General features: G+C 36.7%; 1 protein-coding gene across 4 annotated transcripts in view; it reads right to left on the reverse strand.

The window, feature by feature from the left end:
• Positions 1-22877, reverse strand: part of POU2F1 (POU class 2 homeobox 1) — a 172886-nt gene that overhangs the window by 42026 nt on the left and 107983 nt on the right. For 3 of the 4 annotated variants that reach the window (XM_004425076.3, XM_087437544.1, XM_087437554.1), the window contains exons 3-6: positions 11861-11961; positions 4583-4636; positions 2715-2834; positions 564-752 (exon numbers count right to left, since the gene is read on the reverse strand). In XM_004425076.3, coding sequence (XP_004425133.3) covers positions 564-752; positions 2715-2834; positions 4583-4636; positions 11861-11961 — 464 coding nt within the window. The remainder of the gene's footprint in view (positions 1-563; positions 753-2714; positions 2835-4582; positions 4637-11860; positions 11962-22877) is intronic. The other variant, XM_087437551.1, reaches the window with a different exon arrangement.

Consider the following 22877-nt stretch of genomic DNA (forward strand, 5'->3'; position numbering starts at 1 on the left):
TCTCTTTGAGATAAAAGATTTCATTTACCTTTCTCCCTTGGTAGTATTATCTATGCCTCTTAAATAAATCTTTATTATCTCTGGATACTTTGCCCTAAAATGTGAGACTTGAAACCAAACAACAGTCTAGTGCAGTTCTGCACAAAGGCAATCACTCTGTAGCACAGGGATGGCTAGTCGTCTCTTTCACACACGGGCGGCAACATTCACTGCAGAGCACATGAAAGAACCCATGCCTGCCGTAATTAGCTAATTAAAATAAATACCGTAATCCCCTGCTTCAGAAATATGCCAGCTAATTATTCAAGAATTGTCACTTAATATAAACAGTCAGTTATTCAAATAATCAGTTATGTGTTTATAATATCAACTCAAATAAGCAAACAAATGTATTATTTCCAGTTCATCGGTAAGGAAGGTAAGTACCTTACTTACCTCACTGAACTAGAGCTCCTCAGGCCTTTAAGGGCCCACATTGACAATCAGAAAGTGAATTTAATATTAAAGAAAACCTGCCATTTTATTCCTCACTTCCTGCCCAGCTCTGAGAGTTACTCACTCACCTGTGCTATCTGTATGGGCTGAGACAGGGGGATCTGCGTCATGGGCGTGGCGGCGGAGGCTGAGATGGTGGCCCCAGCAGCGCTGTGCTGTTGGCTGGCGGAGTGCTGCTGCACTGCAGCAGCGAGCAGCTGTGCCTGTGCCTGTGCCTGCTGTAGTAGTAACTGCTGCTGGGCTGGCGTCAAAGTAAGCTAAACAAAATTAGGATAAACAATCGGAAAGTGGTGAAGGAGAAGGGCCCCTAACGCAAGGCAACTGCTTTGAAGTAGGTAACTCAAGTGGTATTAGACCTTAGCTACCCAATTTCACATGGTTAGCATGAGGCTAAAACGCTCATCAGTAATCAAGCACCATCACTAGCTGAATATTTAAATTAAAATGGCGGTCCTCACTCTGGACTTAATCATTCAAGCTTGTCCAGGTCCCTAGGGTTCAGGCAAAAAAGTAATTAACTAGTAAGCAAGAAAAAAAAGAATCAATGCTGACAGGATATGAAAAGAAATTTACACCCAACAGAACAGCAAATGATTAGTCAGATGAATGAGGAACAAGGAGGCTGGATCTGACCAGGAAAGAACTGATAAGACCCAGCTGCTTCCCATTAGCATGAATCCCTGCCATATTCCATCACTTCCATTATGTCCTAAGATATGACTAAAGAATATGAGCTCCATTTGTTTCTTTTCCAAGTCTCCCTACAACCCCCTCCTCAACAGTCTTTTCTGTTATTGAAAGCATTGGGTCTCTGCAACTTTTCATCCCCTTTCCAAGACATTATCTCTGTGAAACAGGTGGTGACAGCGCTCTTTTTATATGCAAATAAATCCTAATGCCCAGGTTTAACAGAAGCTCCAGCCACAGGAACCTGGAACCCCAAGTGTCTCTGACTATGTAGACACTAGTCACTCAAAACAGAACTCAAACAGTATAACAGGAAATGCATTTAGAACAGATATAAAGTTGCTTTCACAATGCAACTTATTTCAAACACACAAAGTAATAAGTGTGTTCTACCTTCTTTTTGGTGATATACTCTGATCAAACAAGAGGAATCCTGTAATATTCTGAAGTATATGTACAGTCACTTTGTGATACAACCCTCCTTCTAAAAGGGTCCAATACAATTTGTGCATTAGAGGCATAAGAATCAAAATCAAACCATTCAAAAACTTAATACTCTTTAAGATATATGTTTATAAATATTTTATATTATATAAACATGTTTTAATCTCTACTGATAGAATTTTGTAAACAATTCTGCAACAATTCTTAAAAAAGCCTTCCATTGCCAAAACACACAACTGAAATGAAGGAAATAAAAAATTTTGTGGGTTGATGTGAATTGCATTGAATAATAACAACTCTTCCTTACCACTCCCCTAGCCTCCTCCCCTAAAGATAATCTAATAAACAAATTTTCAAGAGGGGAAAAATATTTTGAATGGTGTTTTAAAGCAAAGACAGCTGAAAAGTTAAAAGCTTATATATTCACATAGGCCAATTTATTACCAATAAAAATAAACGACATTTATTGAATGCTACGCGCCAAGCACTGTTCTATGAGTTTTATATATATCATTACTCTTAATCTTTATAACAATATTGTGACACAGGTATTATTAACATCTCCATTTAACTGAAGGAGCACTGAGGCACTGGGAGCTAAAGTAACTAGCCCATACAGTAAACTGCAGAGCCAGGATATGAGATCAGAGGTTTCATTCTAGAATATTACACAGTAACTTAAAGAAAATGCTTTTCTTTTGTAGGTACTAATCCATTCTTCTTCTACTCTGCAGTGATGTCATAAGTGCAAAGTGACAACTACAATTGCATCAATGTAACGGTCTCAACCATAGGATAATGACTCCATTGCATGATGAAGCAACAGTTGAAATGTGGGTTTAAACAAGTTTTTAGTTTATCCAAAGCCTCTGCAACTGTAAGAAATGATACCTTTATAAGAAAGAAAAACTATGACAAAGATAATTCCTTTTTCAGAGCTGTCTACAGTGTGGAAAGTTTCTTAAAGATAACAGTGCCAGGCATAGCCATGTTACTGTCTGCTACAGCAAACAGTTCTAATCAGATATTGGCCATCCGCAGCTCTGACAGAGAGAAAGTGTGTCACGATCCTCTCAATGGAAACTTACCCCGGTTATCTGTCCTCCAGCCAGCATAAGCTGGGTCTGGGGGATGGCTGCCTGCACTGAAGGCTGCTGAGAAGGCTGGCTTGGCTGCTGTGAATCCCCGGATTCTTCATTAGACTTAGACTGAAGTGGGGTGGGGGTGGAAATAAAAGATTTCAAATAGTTGATTAAAAGAAATGTACTTACAACTGCATATTTTTTTAAGAATGATTTAAAACATGGACTTATTCAGGCATGAGTTTTCTGGTTTCACCCTTTTCATTTCTTACAGATCTTTGTATTTTCCTAATTTTACATATTAAGTTTGTAGACTTATTGTTCCAATGCCAGCAAAGCTGCAATTATAATTTTTAAGAAGAAAAAATAATTGGTCCTCCACAAATCAACAGATTTTTCCACAAACTCGGATCCTCAACTCTGGAGATAAGGAGGAAGGGAAGAGCACACTTTCAATCCATCTCTACATTAACCCTCTATCCCAACATTCGGAGGGGTATTTGGCGGTCAGTCTGAAACTTCTTTATGTAGCATCTCAGAGATCGATTACTGACCCACAGATCTTTTCACCTAATATGTTAAAGAGCTGTAAATTTAGCATCTCTCATCAAGTAACACCCAGGCTTAGAAGGAAAACGCTGCAGTCAGGATGGAAAGAGAACAAACTCCTAAAAAGGGCACTGAGAGAAAATTTTATGGTAATTAAAACTGGTTATGCAGAGTATTAAATTCTGCATAGATTTGCATATTTCCCACCACCTGTTTTGGGGACTGCAGCAAGGCTAATTAACATAAAGGCTCTGATTAATTCTGCCAGTCATTGAGAGATAATTACAGTGCAGGACTGTAAACATTCTGCACTGGAGAGACAGCCTGTTTGCCAACATCTCTCTATGGGATGAAAGTTTACCATGGCAACCAAGGCAATGTGCCGCTTCCTCTCCCTCAGAAAGGAAGGTCACATTATCTCCTTTTCTTTTCTCTTCTTGTTTCCACATGTTACTAGGTCCATATTCCACTGAGTTTCATGGAATGCTCAACCCAAAGTCTTTAGTCATTAGCAACACTAAAATCAATCTTCCAGAATACTGTTCTTCTCTTTTGACTGTTAGTTACCTAAACACTATAATGAAAGGAAGCAGCAGGTCGATGGAAATATTATGAAGTAATGCATAATACTTCAACTTTTGCATATTTTGCAATATGGTTCATAGACCATAGACAAAGTAGCCAGATTTAAGTTTGTTTTAAAATTTTGACTGAAGCCCATCAATGTCAATAAACAGGTTTAATTAAAATGCTTAGAATCATAACATTATAGAGCAGAGACAAACCCTGGCAATCCTCTAAACTTCCCCACTTAAATACAGATAAGAGAAGACGAGCCCCAGGAAGTTAAATAATTTGCCAAAGGTCACACAGCTAATTAGTGGCAGAAGGAGAATTCAAACCTAAGACCTCTGTCTCTCAGTTCAGTGCTCTTCCCTCTGCTCTGCAATGTTTCTCTAAGACATGAACAACGATAAATAAAAATATATTTGAAAACAAAAGGACACTGAAGAGATTATTCAGCTTTGTGTTTAGATATGTGACATAGCTGTGTAACAAACATTTTTACTGAACTTACACATAAAATTTGTGAAAGCAGACTCGACTTGTTCACCTTTGGTCATTCACAGTACATAATGTAAAACTGATTTTCAGTAATGGCAATGATTATAATTATTTGGATCTTTATGAGACTCAGTAATTAAAAACGTCATACCTCTAAGCATTTCCTATTATAAAATTATTGCATGCTCATTATACAAAATTAGAAAAACACAGAAAAAATAAATAGAAAAATTGACCCATAATCCCATGTCCCACCTTACCTGTACATTTAAAGACTGAGCAGCAGCCTGTAAACTTGTTCCAGCGAGCTGGACCTATAAGTAAAGTAATCAGGGGAAGTTCTAGTCTAATACTGTTGACATCCATCATTAGAGGTTGTCATCAACAAGTATTTCAAGAGCTTCTACTAAGTGTATGTCACTGAACTAGAACTGAGAATACAAAGAGGTTTATCTTATGGGGTTAACACTTTATGGACCAGCTCACAGTCCCTCCACCTCCCACCAGAAAATGCTGTTAACATTTCTTCTCCGAAGATGTTTTCCCACACTAAATTAGCATCATCAGGCATGCCACACTTGTATTAGACATTCTTTACACAACATTCTGTTTGCATTCATAGGATAGTTAGATTCTAAAAACTTAATTCATCTTCCACATTGTGTTAAAGAACACACAAGAACAAGCTACTGACATATATTATTTTTATCATTATAAATTAGCATAATTATCTACTCATTCTAATTTCAAAATTTCCACATATACAGCAGAGTAAAAATCTTACATATATACACACCTACCCAGTCAAATCCTTAAAACATTTATAGTCATAACTCAAAACTCCTGGGTGAAATAAAGAATCTGTCCTATAAACCACACAAGAAAGTCTGTCATAATATATATTTATTTTGCAATCCTTCCTAATCAAGGGCCTCACTTTGTGTAAGAGACTCGCTGAGCTGAAAATTTTGTCCACTTTTGGAACTCTGCTACTCATACTTATTTATTTTTAAATAAATCAATTTATTTAAACTAAAACAAACAAACAGAAAAAAACAGTTAACACATTTCTCTCACTCCCCCAGTCCTCCCACCGCCCACCTCTGGCAACCACCAATCTGTTTTCTGTATCTATGAGCTTGGCTTTTACTTACTTATTTATTTATTAGATTGCACATAAAAGAGAGATCATACAGCATTTCTCTTTCTCTGTGTGACTCATTTCGCTTAGCATAATGCCCTCGAGGTCCATCCATGTTGTCGCAAATGGCAAGATTTCAGTCTTTTTTATGGCTGAATAATATTCCATTGTATGAATATATACTACAATTTCTTTACCCATTCATCTATTGATGGACACTTAGGTTGTTTCCATATCTTGGCTATTGTAAATAATGCTGCAATGAACATGGGGGTACAGATATCTTTTTGAGTTAGTGTTTTCGTTTTCTTCAGATAAATACTCAGAAGTGGAATAGCTGGATCATATGGTAGTTTCATTGTTAATTTTTTGAGGACCCTCCACACTGTTTTTCATAGTGGCTGCACAAATTTACATTCTCACCAATAGTGCACAAGGGTTCCCTTTTCTCCACATCTTTGCCAACACTTTTTATTTCTAGTCTTTTTGATAATAGCCATTCTAACAGGTGTGAGGTAATATCTCTTGTGGTTTTGTTTTGCACTTCCCTGATGATTAATGATGCAGAACATCTTTTCATGTACCTGTTGGCCATCTGTATGTCTTCTTTGGAAAAATTTCTATTCAGATCTTCTGCTCATTTTTTAATCGGATTGTTTGTTCTTCTGCTATTGAGTTGTATGATTTTTTTTATATATTTTGAATATTAGCCCCTTATCAGGTATATGATTTGCAAATATTTTCTCCCATCAGTAGGTTGCCTTTTCATTTTATTGATGGTTTCCTTTGCTGTGCAGAAACTTTGATGTAGTCCCATATGTTTATTTTTGCTTTTGTTGCTTTGCCTTTGGTGTCAGATTCAAAAAATTATTACTAAGACTGACATCAAGGAGGTTACCATCTATGTGTTCTTCCAGGAGGTTTATGGTTTCAGGTCTTACATTCAAATCTTTAATCCATTTTGAGTTAATTTTTGTGTATGGTGTAAGATAGTGGCTCAGTTTCATTCTTTTGCATTTGGCTGTCCAGTTTTCCCAGCACCATTTATTAAAGAGACTGTCAGAGACCGTCCTTTCCCCACATGTTCTTGGCTCTTCTGTTATAAATTAACTGACCATATATGCACGGGCTTATTTTTGGGCTCTCTATTCTGTTCATTGATCTATGTGCTATTTTTATGCCAATATCATACTGTTTTAATTACTATAGCTTTGTAATATAGTTTGAAATCAGGGAGTGTAATGCCTCCAGCTTTGTTCTTCTTTTTCAAGACTGCTTTGGCTCTTCAGGGTCTTATATGGTTCCATACAAATTTTAGTATTGTTTCTTCTACTTCTGCGAAAAATGACATTGGAGTTTTGATAGGGATTGCATTGAATCTGTATATTGTTTGGGTAGTATGGACATTTTAACAATATTAATTCCTCAATTCATGAGCACAGCATCTCTTTCCATTTATTTGTGTCGTCTTCAATTTCTTTCATTAATGTCTTGCAGTTTTCAGTATACAAGTCTTTTACCTCCTTGGTTCAGTTTATTCCTAGGTATTTTATTCTTTCTGATGTAATTGTAAACAGGATTGTTTTCTTAATTTCTCTCTCTGATATTCCGTTATTAGTGTATAGAAATGCAACAGATTTTTGTGTACTGATTTTGTATCCTGCGACTTTACTGAATTTGTTTATTAATTCTAACAGCTTTTTGATGGAGTCTTTAGGATTTCTTATATATAATATCACGTCATCTGCAAATAGTGACAGTTTTACTTCTTACTTTCCAATTTGGATGCCTTTTACTTCTTGTTCTTGCCTAATTGCTCGGATAGGACTTCCAATACTATGTTGAATAAAAGTGGCAAAAGTGGGCATCTTTGTCTCATTCCTCACCTTAGAGGAAAAGCTTTCAGCTTTTCACCATTGAGTATCATGTTAGCTGTGGGCTTGTCATATATGGCCTTTATTATGTTGAGATATGTTCCCTATATACCTCCTTTGTTGAGAGTTTTTATCATAAATGGATGTTGAATTTTGTCAAATGCTTTCTCTGCATCTACTGAGATGATCATATGATTTTTACCCTTCATTTTGTTAACATGGTGTATCATGCTGACTGATTTGCAGATGTTGAACCATCCTTGCATCCATGGAATAAATCCCACTGGATCATGGTATATGATCCTTTTAACATACTGTTGAATTCAGTTTGCTAATATTTTGCTGAGGATTTTCATATCTATGTTCATCAAGAATACTGGCCTGTAATTTTCTTTTGTTGTGGCATTCTTATCTGGTTTTGGTATCAGGTAATGCTGGCCTCATAAAATAAGTTCGTCATAGCATTTAGAAAGTTTAAACATTCAGAAAGTTCAAACCATGGTTATATTAAAATAAGGATCATTATAAGGCAACCATGATAATAACTAATTCAGGCAAGCATCATCAATGGATGCTCTACTAATGGGTGGAATTTGAGGAATAACATAATATTTCCATTTTCTCAACTATCTCTCCATAGATACTTACTAATTACAAAGGGTAAAATAGTAACTTTATAATGGGGAAACTTGAAAGGCAAGTGATCACAGTTAAAGTCACCAGTAATGACACATGTGCCTTCCGGTAATGAAGCACTAAGAAGAATACACCGTTACTTATGTTGTATTCCTATCAAACGTGTGTAACCTGAATCTAATCATGGTAAAATATCAGACAAACTCAAATTGAGTAATACTGTACAAAGCCACTGGTTTGTACTCTTCAAAAGTGGCAGCGTCCCAAAAACAAAGAAAGACTGAGTAGGGTGAAAGAGAATATAAACTAGGGTAGAGTAAATGGAAGCCTAAACTAGAATGGCAGTAGTGGGAATAAAAAGTAGGAAACATGAAAGGCATTGCAGGGTACTACATAAGGATCCTGGCAACTGACTAGATATAGATGAAGAAAAAAGAGTCATGAATTATTCCAGGGTTCAGATCTAGGAGACTGGAAAAATGGTAGAGTCATTAACAGGAAGACAATGAGTTCCATTTTGGATATATCACACAGCATCAAGATATCCTGAGTTAAATGTAAGTGTTGGTATGAAGCTCAGTATAGAGTTCAGAGCTTTATTTAAAACTGATAGTCCTGTTAGAAGATAAGAATCCTTAAAAAACAATACCCAAAACAAAACAAAATCCAGAGATTTATGGAGAAGACATTTTAGATACAGTGTAACCAAAAGAGGACTATCTGAAAAGATAGTATGCTTAAAACCCAAAGTCTAAGAAGTCAGCCAAAGAGCCAGAGGGAAGAGGTTCAGGTACAAACATTTAAAGGAGATAAAGTTTCTGTGTGACTTTATTTAAATCATGATGTTCCTGGGTAAAAATCTGTGGAGGAACAGGATGTTTATAAGTCTCAAAGTACGTCCTCATGGATTATTTATTAATTATAAGGAGGAAGAAAGCTACCTTTACAATGGACAAATCTGAAACACTACCTTAATCAAATAATCACATTTAATATCACAATAATGGGACAAGGTGGTATCACATGCCTTCTGCTGTATTCCTGACAAAAACATGTAACTTGAATCCAATCATGACAGAGCAATCAAACTCAAACTGAAGGGCCTTGTATAAAACAGCTGGTCTCTCCTCTTCATGAAATGTCAGTATCATGAAAGACAAAGAAGGCGGAGGAACTGTTCTGGATTAAAGACGACCAAATAGACATGACAACTAAATGCAAGGTGAGGGATGGATCGTGGATCAGAAAAAATTTAAATATTGACCATATACTAGATAATAATATTGTATCAATGCTAAATTTCTGGAATTTGAAATTTGTATTGTGGTTTTAAAAAAGAATGCTGTTTTTAGGAAAACATGATGAAGTATTTAGAGGTAAAAGGACACAATGCCTGCAACTTATTCTGAAATGATTTAAAAAAAAACAGACTGGCCTGGTGGTGTAGTGGTTAAGTTCACACACTCCACTTCAGTGGCCCAGGGTTTGCAGGTTTGGATCCCGGGCATGGACCTACACACCGCTCGCTAAGCCATGCTGTGGTGGCATCCCACATACAAAAAATAGAGGAAGACTGGCACAGATGTTAGCTCAGGGCCAATCTTCCTCACCAAAAACACACACACACAAAACAGATATATTTTGTATTAGTGTACACACAGAAAAATAAAGCGAGTATGATAAAATAGTAACAATTGGTGATTCCAGGTGAAGCGCTTTCAGTGAAAACTGTTCTACTGCTGTAACTTTTCTATAGATTTGAAAGTTTTCAAAATAGCAAGTTAAAAATAAAAAGTGAGAGCATTCCTTTACTACTCCATTTAGCTAGCTCCCAACATCCTTCAAAACTTAGGTCAAAAATCACCCTCTCTATGATAAATGTCTTAGACTGTACAGGTTGAGCTAATCATTTCTTCTTTAGATTGTACAGGCTGAGCTAATTAAATTCCCATACATTTTACCATTCATTCATTCATCTACTCATTTATTCAACAAATAATTATTGAACATCTACTATTATTTCGGGCTCTCTGGTAAATGCTAAGGATACAGGTAAATAAGAAAAGGTTCTCATCTTCATGGAACTTACACTTTAAGGGGCAAAAGACCTAAAATAATCTATTTTGTATATGTGTATACATATTTATAATTACAGTAAAGAAAGGTTCAGGGTGCGAACCCGGTCAATAAGGGAGCTGGAAACAGAAGGTAAGTGTCATATTATATGTTAATTATATAGGCATTGCATGTCTATTCAGATGGTAAACAATTTTGCAGGGACTTGCATCTTCAAGGGAAATTCAATGATGTCAAGGTTTCAAATAAAATTCTTTGGTTTCCAGCCCTTTGGTTTGGGGAGTATTGGAGGTTCAACGATTTTGGCAATCAGTGGCTAGATCTGGAGGCCTTGGAGCTGGTGCAAGAAGAGTTGGACTCATCTTGGAATCTGGACCTGAGGCGGGGAAGATTGCATGTCATCCATGTACCTGCAGGGATTTTTTTTTATGTTTGGACCATCACAAATTTAAGCCAGATAAAGAGGCTTAAGATGTGCCACATAATTGACTGCACTCTGGTATACCAAAAACGCTACTCCTCTTAAGAAACCAGAAAACTTTTTGGAGGTTAGAATAAGTTCTTAGAAGAAAATCAACATGCAAATAACATTTTTATATATTCTTAAATTATTTTAAATGTTAAATCATCTTAATATTTTATCTAGAAGTTTCATATAGAAGTTTCTCTACTTCAAAGATATAAACAATGCTATGCACCTGAGCAAAAGTATGTCCACTAGGCCTCACTCTAATAGAAGATGCTATATGTTGCCTACTTAGTACCCCTTTGAACTTGTGAACAAATAAATGGGCTTCAGAATAGTTTTCTAAATTTCACCTGTTTTCAAGTAGAGGAGTTTCTTGTATAGTTTAGGTAGTCTGAAGACATATTTGATGAAAAGACTAGAATAGTATTATATATATTCAGTTCACAGTAACTTAACATGTCAACATGTAATCTGAGAAGTTTTATGTCCATATGTGCTTTTCATTGAGCCACCACCACTAATATCATCAGGTACCAACATCAATAGAGTCACTAACTAACTGGTTAACATTGCTGGTTGACACGTTTTGAGCGTTAAATTCATTCTAGGTTTTAACTGAGGTACAGACCACCAAGATGTGCAAAGTATTGCTCTAACACATAATTGTGAACACAAATTGAGAGGTTGAGACACTCAGATAATCTATCTCCCAACTGTTGTCACTGTTTCCCTTTCCATCTTCAAGTGGCTCCCATATCCCAAAACTCTCGTGGAGCAATGTTTGTTTTTATATTCCCTTTCCCTCAACATTATAGCTAAAACATGGATGAATGGAATCCACAGCCTGTTTTAGACTCAGGAAAAATCCACATAATATAAGGGTAATAAAGTTGAGACAGATCTCTTTGAACCCCAAACCAGGGGGCTCACAATCAAGTAAAAGGCTCTGAGTAGTTGCCCAAATCAAAATGGTTTGAAACTGTCTTAAAGGAGGGATATGAGCTCTGAGCCCCACACAGCAGGTCTCAGGCAGTAGTGGCTACATCGTTTTGGATGACTTTGTAATTTACTACCTTCTGTGAGCCACCAGAGACTCACACTCACAAAATCAGTAACTCAGTTGTTATACACATTCCGTTCGTAACAAGGCTGGGGTCAATAGCTATACAGTCAACTGAACTATAGTATTCCATACTAACCATTCAGAAGGACACAGGTAGACGCCATTAGCACCAGGCTTTACCTGACTTAAAAAGTCCCATATGCTGAAATAATTCCCCAGGCCCTAGCATTTTATGCCTCTATTTTTTACTCTCACTTATGGTTGAGCAGAACATTCTACCTGATGGAGATGCCCAAGGAAAGCCTGGGCCTGGGCTGTTGAGATTGCTCCTCCGACAGGCACAGGCTGCTTCTGAAAGTCCAAACCATTGGTTTGTGTGCCTAGGAAGCAAGCAAAATAATATAACTATTAAAAACATAAATTCAACTGAAATAAAGCACTAGATTTCAACATTTCTCAGGCACCTATTTTTGTAGAAGCACTTTTCTAAGTACCTCCAAGGAGGAGAAGAGAAGCAAAAGAAAGACGAAATACAGTAAAATGACTTCTCTTCTAAAAGTAGGATTGCAGTACATAAATACAGATAATCCTTAAGGAACAGAAATAAAAATATAAATAATGAATTATAATCATAAGACAGTGTTAGAGAACTCAGAAGTGAATGCAGTGATTGGAGCAACTGGGGTCAGAACAAGCATGAAACTTAAAGTGGCTTTAAGGAAGAGATTATTGTCATCACTGTTGTAAAGAATGGTAGATACAGAGTTCCAAGGAGAGACCAAGGCTCTCTTCAAGTCTCACCCCCTTTCAATAAGAAATTCACTGGTGATTTTGCCAAGAGCAAGACAGATTTCACTTAAATTTTTAAAAAATGACGATCTGACAGCAAAAGCAACCATTACATGATAAACAAAATAGTTTTACTAATTTTTTCAATCCCAAAGTATTGATTGCTGCATATATCTAATTAGCAGGGGCTCTGTTATGATTATAATTTTCTAAATGTTATGCTAGTGCTTTTTAACCACTGATGCTGAGATTTGATGTTAGAATAGTACTAATTTATGGAAAGACATACCATCCTAATACCCAGAAATATTTTCCAAAGGATATAATACGTTGTTTTCAAACTACTATATCCAGCTATTATTTAGAAATAATCAGAATACTTTGTACTGAATAGAATATAACAGACTGAAGGAACCTGCAAGAATCAGAGACACATGAACGTGGTTCTGAATTTCTGTTTCCTGCACTCAAACACCCTATCTTCTCCTCCACACCCCTCTGTGTGCACACAGAGCAGACCAGTTCGGAGAGTACAAGTTAGAACCTTGAGGCAGGGTTTCTAAAAGGGTGCTAACTTCCGCCATTCTATATCCTGACCAATTTCTAGCACACGTATCACTTCAATAAGAATAATTAGGTAGATCACATGATTCAAAAGAGCTAGTTAAGGTTTCCTTGAGATAATTATAAAAGGAGTATATACGTACTTCACCTCCCTAAAATCTTATAGTGATTGGTTTTTTCCTAAAGTTTCCCATAAACAGGAAACTTGAGAACTACCCAGGCAAACAGAGTTAATGAAATTAAAAGAGTACATGCTTTTGTCAAGTAGTGAGGAACTCGTATGAAATAAATTTTAAAGTATTTAGGGTCACTTGCATAGGCCACATACAGAAGTTTCACTATTTTAAAACTGCACATTTTGTCATTAGCTACTATCTCTATCTCTATTCAGGAAATCATTACTTATGTTAAGCTTTTAAGATTGTGCACCATTAGAGAAATATGCTCAAGGTATATTAAATAAATCAACAAAGCTGAAAGCAGATGAGATTTTGAAAAACAGAGACAAGCACTCAGAGATTAACACAGCACCAATTAGAAAGTCTTCCAAAACAAAATATTTCACTCTCATGGAGACCACGAAAATTCTACACACTGGTTCCACTTTCAATTTCCCATAAAATGACAATAAGCCCCTTGTAAATCACAAAGCACTATATAACACAAGACTGACTGATTTCTGGAATCCCTGGTACAGAGATTACTCAATAGCCTTTAGGTAACACTGTTTAAGTGCCCTGGCTCTGCTTCTTGGGGGAAATGGCATAAAGGTATGATATCCAAAGCTAGCAAGGTAAAAAGAACACTCTTAGACAACAACTCAGATAAACAGAGATTTAAGATGCAAAGGCTGGTATTTTTTTTAATAAGGTGCTGAGGCTCCTGAGGAGTGAGGGTGGGAGAAAGTAGGTATTACATAGAAATCTTTCTTGTAAAACATACAGACCTAACTGGACTAAAAGGAAAGGAGAGTGGAACAGATACACACACGCCCCCTAATCAGACTTGAGTATGAAGACAGTATGGGGAGACAGGGATGTTGGGAGCCAAAACCAAATGCGTGCCTGGGAAAATAGAAACATCCAAATGAGGAATCAGGGAATTAACAGGTTGGGGAGAAAGTGAATTATGTAAGAAAATTAATGTAAGATACAAGTTCCAGAAACCCTAAAAAAACATCTAAGAAAAGTGATCCAGAAGGTATTTAGAAAGGACAGAGGCCAGAGCTAAAGATTCTATAAGGTTGTCACTAGAATAGCAGTATTAGCGAGGTGAACCTCAGAGATCTCGTATTCAGCCTCCTTATCTTAGTGATGAAGAAACAGAGATAAAGGAACCTTTTTTGTGTGTGTGTGAGGAGATCAGCCCTGTGCTAACATCTGCTAATCCTCTTTTTTTTTTTGCTGAGGAAGACTGGCCCTGGGCTAACATCCATGCCCATTTTCCTCCACTTTACATGGGATGCCGCCACAGCATGGCCTGCCAAGCACTGCATCGGTGTGTGCCCGGGATCCGAACTGGCGAACCCCGGGCCGCTGTAGCGGAGTGCACGCACTTAACCGCTTGCGCCACCGGGCTGGCCTAATTAAGGAATCTTAAGTGAATTGCTCAAGACGTCACAGCCAGTTAGTGGAAGAGCCAAGACAAGGGGTGGGTTCCCCTTGATTCTGTCTAATCATTCACAGAAAAATGATGGTTGAAATTAGGAGAGTAAAAATGTCTATCAATTAAGAATGGATATAGAGAAAAGAAGGTTGCAGATAAGAGGGCACCTACATTAGGAGATACAAAGAGAAAGAAAGCCAGAGAGGAAGCAGTTAGAAAAGTAGAAAAAATATCCCTCAAGACTAGGGTGCCTCAGGAGCCAGGGAAGAGAAAGCTACAAGGATGGGGTAGTTTAGTACTGTCACGTGGTACAAAAAAGATAAGGACCAAGTACAGAGAAAGAAATTAACCCAAAGAGAAGAGAGGAAAGGCAATAATAAAGGTAAGACCAAACTTTAATAAAATAGGAAAAAAACATTATAGAAACACCAACTTGGTTCTTTCAAAAAAATCATATAACTTACAAATTTCTGGTAAGATGCAACAAGAAAATAAAAGAGAAGGAGCAAGTAACTGGATAACAGAAAAGGCATAATCAAAAATGCTGCAGATACTAAAAAGAGGATATCGTGAACCAATAAAATTCATGCCAATGAAGTTAAGACTTAGAAATGGATAACTGTCTAGAAAATATCACTTATCAAGACCGACTCAAGAAGAAATAGAAAATCCAAAGAGTCCCACAGCATTCCAAGAAACTGAATTAGTAGGTAAAAATCTTCCCAAAAAGAAAATGAAAGCCTAGACAATTTTACTCTGTTTGCTTCTAAAAATCCAAGACACAAATAATTCCAATCTTACAAAACTTTTCCAGGGTGGGGAGAAGGGAGAAGGAAACACTTCCTAACTCATTTTATGAGGCCAGCATAACCTTGATACCAAAACCTGACAAAGACGAGTATGAAAAAGAAAAAAAATACAAGCCAGTTTTACTCATGAAACATACATGACAATATCCTAAATAATAACAGCAAAAATAATCTAATAAGATATAATATTATGACTAAGATGGTTTTATTCCAGGAATGCAAGGTTGGTTTGGGGCTAAAAAAATTAATTAATATGATTCATCACATTCATTAAAGGGGGAAAAATTATACAGTCATCTCAAAGGATGCAGAAAACCCTTAGATAAAATTGAAAATATACTTATGATAAAAATTCTAGGCATGGAAATAGAAAGAAACTTCCCTAACTTGATGCAGAGTAACATTAAAGGCATTCCCTTTAAGATTAAGAACAAGATAAGAGTGCCAGCTACTGGAAGAGTGAGCCAGAAAAACAAGGCAAGAAAAGAAAACACATACGCTGGGGAAAAAAAACCAAAACTTTCTTCTCAGATGATTGACTATGTATATAGAATATCCTAAGGAATCTAACGGTCTATTATTAGAATGAGAGAGTTTAGTAAGGTTGCAGCACACAAATCTATTTAAAAATTGCCTTTGTTATACACCAAATGAAAAAATTTTTTAACAATTTTATTTATAACGCTTCAAAATTATAAAGTCCTGGGAATAAATCTATCAAACTATAGCAAGTCCTATTAAGTGGAAAATTATAAAACTTTATTTAAAAATAATAAAGAACACAAACGCTCATTTATTGAAACATAACATTGTAAAGATTATCAGTTCTTTCAAACTAATCTATGGATTCAAAGTAGTTTCATATCAAAATCTCAACAGGTTATTTTCTTTCTCTTTTTCCTTCATTCTTTCTCAGGGTGGGGGGTGTATAACTGACAGGCTGATTCTAAAATTTAAATAGAAAGGCAAAGGGCCAAGATGTTCTTTAAAAAGAACAAAGTGGAGGGACTTGCACTATCAAGATATCAAGACTTATCATAGAGCAATAATAATCAGAACAGTATGATATCAGAGCAGGGATAAACAAACAGACCAGAGTAGAGAGTCTGGAAGCAGAGCCACACATATCTTTGGACACCTGAAATGTGACAGAGGTGGTACTGCAAATCAGTGAAGAAAGGATGGAGTTTTCAATAAATGGATAACTGGGTAACCATTTGGGAAAAAAAATGAAATTAGATCAATTCATATCATATCAAAAAAAAAAAAGAAAATTTCAGGAGGATTAAAGGCCTAAATGTGAAGTGCAGAACTATTACATTTTTAGAAGACAACGTAAGAGAATATCATCATAACCTTGGGAAAGAGAAGGATTTCTTTATGAAGACCCCCAAAAATGAAAAGACATAAATTTAACTACTTTAAAATTAAAAGCTTTGTTCATCAAAGGACTACATAAAGTGAATGAAAATGTTTTCAATATATACAAACAACAAAGGACTAGTATTAAGAACACACAAAGAACTCCTAAGAATCAATAAAAAAAGTCAACCCAATAGAAAAAAGAAATAAATAAAAATTTCACAAAAGAAACATAAATGGCCCATAAACACAAGAAAAGATGTTCCACCTCCTTGGAAACTAGGGAAATGCAAATTAAAATCCCAATGAGATACCATTTTACACCCACTAACTTGGCTAAAATTACAAAGTTGGTTAATATCTAGTTCTGGCGAGGCTGTGAAATTCTTCTCTGCTGTCAGTAGCAGTATAAACCAGTACAAGTGCTTTGGAAAACTGGCTGGCAGTACCAAGTAACATTGGAACAAGTTTAGCAATTACACTATTAAGTAAACACACTGGAGACTTCTTCACATATATGCATCAAGAGATAAGTACAAAATTATTTATAGCAGAAATGTTTGTAATAGCAAAAGCCTAAAAATAACCCAAATGCCTATCAATAATAGAATGTATAGAAAATTGTGATATATTCGTATAATGGGATATTATATCCAGTGAAAATGAATTATAGACATATGCACTAACTTGGATGAATCTCAAAAACACAATGTTGAGCAAAAGAAATCCATCATAGAATATATATACAGTATAATTCAGTTTATATAATGGAAACAGGTGAATCTAAGTAATGTATTATTTGAAGATGATAAATACATAGATGAAAAAATTTTGAAAGAAAAGCAATCTGGGGCCAGCCTGGTGGCGTAGTGGTTAAGTTCACGCACTCCGCGCCGGCGACCCGGGGTTCATGGGTTTGGATCTCAGGCACGGACCTATGCACCACTCATCCAATCATGCTGTGGTGGTGTCCCACATACAAAATAGAGGAAGACTGGCACAGATGTTAGCTCAGTAACAAAGTTCCTCAAGCAAAAAGAAGAAGATTGGCAACAGATGTTAGCTCAGGGCCAGTCTTCCTCACCAAAACAAAACAAAACAAAAAAAACCAAGATGACCATTAACACTAAATCCAGGATGACGGTTATCTTTGTGGCAGAATGGAATATGATCAGGGTAGACCTACAGTGGCCTTCTGGGATATGGTAATTCTATTTCACGGCAGAGTTGTAGACACATGAGTGTTTAAACCATACATACATGTTTACATACAGGTTTTTACAATTATTATATTTACATTAAAACAGTAAAAGAAAAACACTGACAATGACAAAGTAGTTGCAGTAAACCTTTAGGGTCACACCCAAATTGCAAGGACCAAAGGAAAATGCAGGTGGTAATGGAGCCAAGGTGGTGAGTGGGGCTCATTCCTTTACTAAATCTGGTAACGTAGAAGCATGAGAGGATGGTTGTTCAAAGGGGTAGACAGGGTGGAGGGAAAGGTTTATAGGCTGATCTCAGCACACTTAAAGATTGAGAGGAAAGGTTCTATGGGAAGGCATATACTGAAGACATAAGAACAAGAGGGGGTTAAAGGAAGAGACAGAATTAAGAGTGAGAAGTAGAGGATTATATTAATGGAAAAGAAGAATGTTTCTTTCTCAGATGCAAAAGAAAAGGAGAAGGTGGTGAAAACAAAAAATGTAAAGCGTTGAGGAGCGAGATGGTGGGGCTCAAACAGATAGCTAGAATTTCCTCAGTAATCCAAAGGTAGGCATATTCAGAAAACAAAAACAGCAAAACAGAAATAAGGTAGAGAAGTCCTGGACAAGAGAAAAGGCCTGGGAACAGGTAATGAGGCCTGCGACAGAAGCAACGAGAAGGGAATCCAAGGATAGCACCAGCACCGTAAGGGCAGGCCCAGCGTGGGGAGAGCTCAATTTACACGGAATTCCAGAACAGGCAAGTCCTCATCTCCCAGGAAGCTCTGTTTCTCTCTTCGTAGCCAGCAGTCAAGGATCAAATACACACAAGTCTCCTCTCTTTTAAGAATAGTTCATACTACCCAGCTTTGCACAGTTTCAGGCTTTTAAACTCCTTTCAGTCACAGCTTAAATACCACCTTCCTTCGTGCTTCCCACCTCTCTAACCTCAAAGCAATAATCTACACCTTCTATTTACTACTGCAACAAATTTAGTACTTCTCTCTCCAGCATTTTGTGGGAGGGAAGAGAAGAAATAAAATTGAGCTACAATACACAGAACACGGACGAATCTCAAACATGCTATGCTAAGTGAAAGAAGCCAGACTCAAAGGCTACATCTGAATGGTTCCATTTTTATGACATTTTGGAAAAGGCAAAACTGAAAGTGACCATCAAAAAAAAACAAATCAACATCCTTGATTTGCAAATGAGAAAAACAAAAAAGATACAGAAATACTTCCACTGAAAATAACTGAGCTGGATAGTAACTGAGCCCAGACTGAAATTCAAAACCCCTTGACTCTCTTTCCATTACTCTTTCTACTAGACCTTCCTATGACCAAAGAGTCCATTCAACACTTATTAGCAAAGAATATTAACTAAGTGACTAACTAACAATCGCAGCCAAGGTCAGGCTCAGAAGGAGACAGCAGATGATGAGGTATAAGAAATTTGGGCCTTTGGTTTCCACCTCACAATTTGTTACTCCAGTTATACTTATTTTACAATAAAATAAAAATTTTAAGAATGGATCAAATCAAATTTTATAGCTCATAAGAAATACTACCAAATAATGACAACTTTTGACAAAAAAAGTCTCCAAATAGGAAACAACAAAATGTTAATAGTAGATACATTAATATGTATTTTTCAACTTCTCTACCGTGAGTATAACAATTAGTGATAACAACTTAAATTTTTGTCCAGTTTCACTTTTCCTAAAAGGGTCTTCCTTTCAATTTATCTTTCAATGTTGTCTCTAAAGTGATCAGTCTCCCAATTGATCTGTCTCTTACAGGAGACTGACTTCTGCTGTTCACATTCTGTCCAGGAATGCACCTGCTGTTCTCTGTAGCAGGAGGACAGTCTTCTCATTTATTCTATTCCTGCTGTGATTTCTCCATAAATGAGAATGGAAATCTATGCCCTATGAACATTAATTTTAAAATGTATAAACGGGAGAGGAAACACACATACTAAGGACAAGGACAGGAATGGGGGAAGGAGCAGTCAGAAAGCTGAAGGTGATCCGCCCACAACGGGATCAGCATGCAGATGCCCTCCACCACCTTCTCTATCTCTGCAAGTCCTGGATTCAACATCCAGCCCAGAATCTACTTTCTTTAGGAAGATTTTAAGGGCCAACCTAACTATAAATAATCTTTCTCAAATCTTAACTCCTATACAACTTAGTTTTTCTTAAGGAAGAACATTTAACCCTTCCTTAAAAAATAACATTAACATTTTCCAAACAGATTAACACTTTGAGGCCAGAAATTAAAACTCATAATAATATTACATTTTAGTAATCTCCTCAAGATCTAGCTATATCTAAAGGAAACTGTGATACTTTAAAAAGGAAAAAATTCTCTTTTTTCTAATGCCAGGGACCTCGGATTCTTTTGCTAAACGTGAGGAAATAGATTTATTACTGTGGGTCTCAGACCAAGTATCAGAATCACTCATATCACAAAAAACAGAATTAAATCAGAGTAAAGAAGTTGGTTGCAGAGAACTGAGTTTTCTGGAATCCCAGAAACTATTTGTAAATATTCCACGTTTTCAACAGAGAATCAAAGATGACTTATTTTGAATGGAGACCTAAACCCTGAATATATAAAAAGGCAACGTGCCCTTTTTCTACTTGTACGGACAGTGTCACAGCAGCTGCTTGCCCCCATTCCCACTCAATTAAGAACGCTGGGGGCAAAGGAAGCCACATTAAATATACTCCACCTGTTCTGAGGCTACTTTGCTTCCAATAACATTTAGTATCATTGGCTAATTAAACTGGGAATTAACCTAACTTGCAGTGTCTGTGATCTCCTCTTACGAATCCAGCCCATCTGAAACTCTATACTACCTTTATTATTTTTAATCTATTCCAATAATGAACAACTACTTTGAAATATGGATAGAGGGATTATTCAGCTGTTTCCTAAGTCATTAACTTCTTAACCTAACAGGACTGTCCATTTTTACAATTCGAAAGGAATTTCTCCTTCTGATGAATGGGTTTACTTTTACAGCAAATAGCTTTTGATAAACCTTTTGTTATGACCGTACACAAAAAACTTATGACTGAATCACCTATTTGCAGTGAGACAATTGTTTTTGCTTATCTGCATTCTCTATTTTTATATAATTATTTAGGTATAAACAACAAAAGAGAACCAAGAATATTATGTAGAAAAAAGATCCTGCTGTAAGAATAAACGCTACATTGAACATGTATTGAGCACTGATGTGCCAGCTGCTGAGGTTACAAAGATGAATGTAACATAGTCCTTGCTCTTCAGCAGTTCTCAAACCTATTTATTCACTCATTAAAGAAATAGTGAGCATCTATGTAGCAGGCACTGTTCTAGATGCAAGAGATACGACAGTAAAGAAGAGAAATAGAAATCATGTCTGCATAGAGCTCACATTCTAGTGTGGGCAAATATGCAATAAAAATGAAAAATATTGGGGCTGGCCCGGTGGCGTAGTGGTTAAGTTTGCGCTCTCTGCTTGGGAGGCCTGGGGTTCACAGGCTTGGATCCCGGGCATGGACCTATGCTCATCAAGCCATGCTGTGGCAGCGTCCCACATAAAAAAATAGAGGAAGATTGGCACAGATGTTAGCTCAGCGCCAATCTTCCTCAACAAAAAGAGGAAGATTAGTAACAGACGTGGGGGAAGAGAGAAGGCAATATCAGGGAAAACTTCCTGGAGGTGATATTTCAATTGACTCTTAAGAGGGTGAGATGGAATTAACTGGAAATGGCTGGGTGGGGGAGGAAAATGTCAAGCATTTCTATACCAGAAGTAGAAGACACCATGTGCAAGATAAAAAATAAAATCCAAACTAACAATTTTAGATACTCTGTTAGGTCCTCGGTTTACAAAGATAAACAAGTCATGTTCCCACACCACAAGTTGCTCACGGTTAGGTATGGTGACAGACAAGAAAATAATTATAATATGAAAGACGAGTACTATAAAAAAGTTATCTACAAAAAGACAGTGGAAGGTAGAACAAAAACAAGAATAAGGTACTGTCATCACTGCCCTCAAGCAAAGCAAGGCAGAATATAGTATTTGCTCTAAGAAAGGTACAAAGCGCTTTCAGAGGTCTAGCATGGCTAGGAAGAGGGAGAGATGAGGTTACAAAGGTGGTCTGGGGTTAGAGTGAGGCCTGAACCACCAAGGTAAGGCAAGTGAAAATCTAATGGTTAAGATGTAAACACACTTCTTTACTATCCATGGCTGATCTTATTATTACAAGACATTCTGATCATAATACAGAGGGAGATGCACAAAGACACTGTTGGAAAAAAGAGAAAAGATTCAGTTTCTAATATTATTTCCTGAGGAAAAATGAGTGCAAAGTTGCTACTTTAAAAGTATATTATTATTCAACCTATTAGGATGGCTATAACAGGGGGAAAAAAAAACCTGACAAGTGTTGGCAAAGATGTGGAGAAATTAGAATCATTGACTGTGGAAATGTCAAATGGTTCAGCTGCTGTGGAAAAGTCTGGTGGTTCATCAAAAAGTTAAACACATAATTACGGTAGGAGCGATCAATTCCACTGCTAGGTATACACCCAAAAGAACTGAAAACAGGTACTCACACAAATCCTTGGTCATGAATGTTCATAGTAGTACTATTCACAATAGCCAAAAATTGGAAACAACTCAAATGTCCATCAACAGATGACTGGATAAACAAATTGTAGTATATACAGTTGGCCCTCCGTATTAGCAGGTTCCACATCTGTGGATTCAATCAACCCTGGATCAAAAGGCCTACCATGGTTGTGTCTGTACTGAACACGCACAGACTGTTTTTTCTTGTTGTTATTCCCTAAACAATTATTTACTTAGCATTTACATTGTATTAGGTAGTAGAAGTAATCTAGAGATGATTTAAAGCATACAGGAGGATGTGCATAGGTTATATGCAAACACTACAGCATT

The sequence above is a fragment of the Ceratotherium simum genome, chromosome 2 (assembly GCF_057802395.1).
Source record: "Ceratotherium simum simum isolate JZ-2026a chromosome 2, ASM5780239v1, whole genome shotgun sequence".
NCBI classification, from domain to species: domain Eukaryota; kingdom Metazoa; phylum Chordata; class Mammalia; order Perissodactyla; family Rhinocerotidae; genus Ceratotherium; species Ceratotherium simum.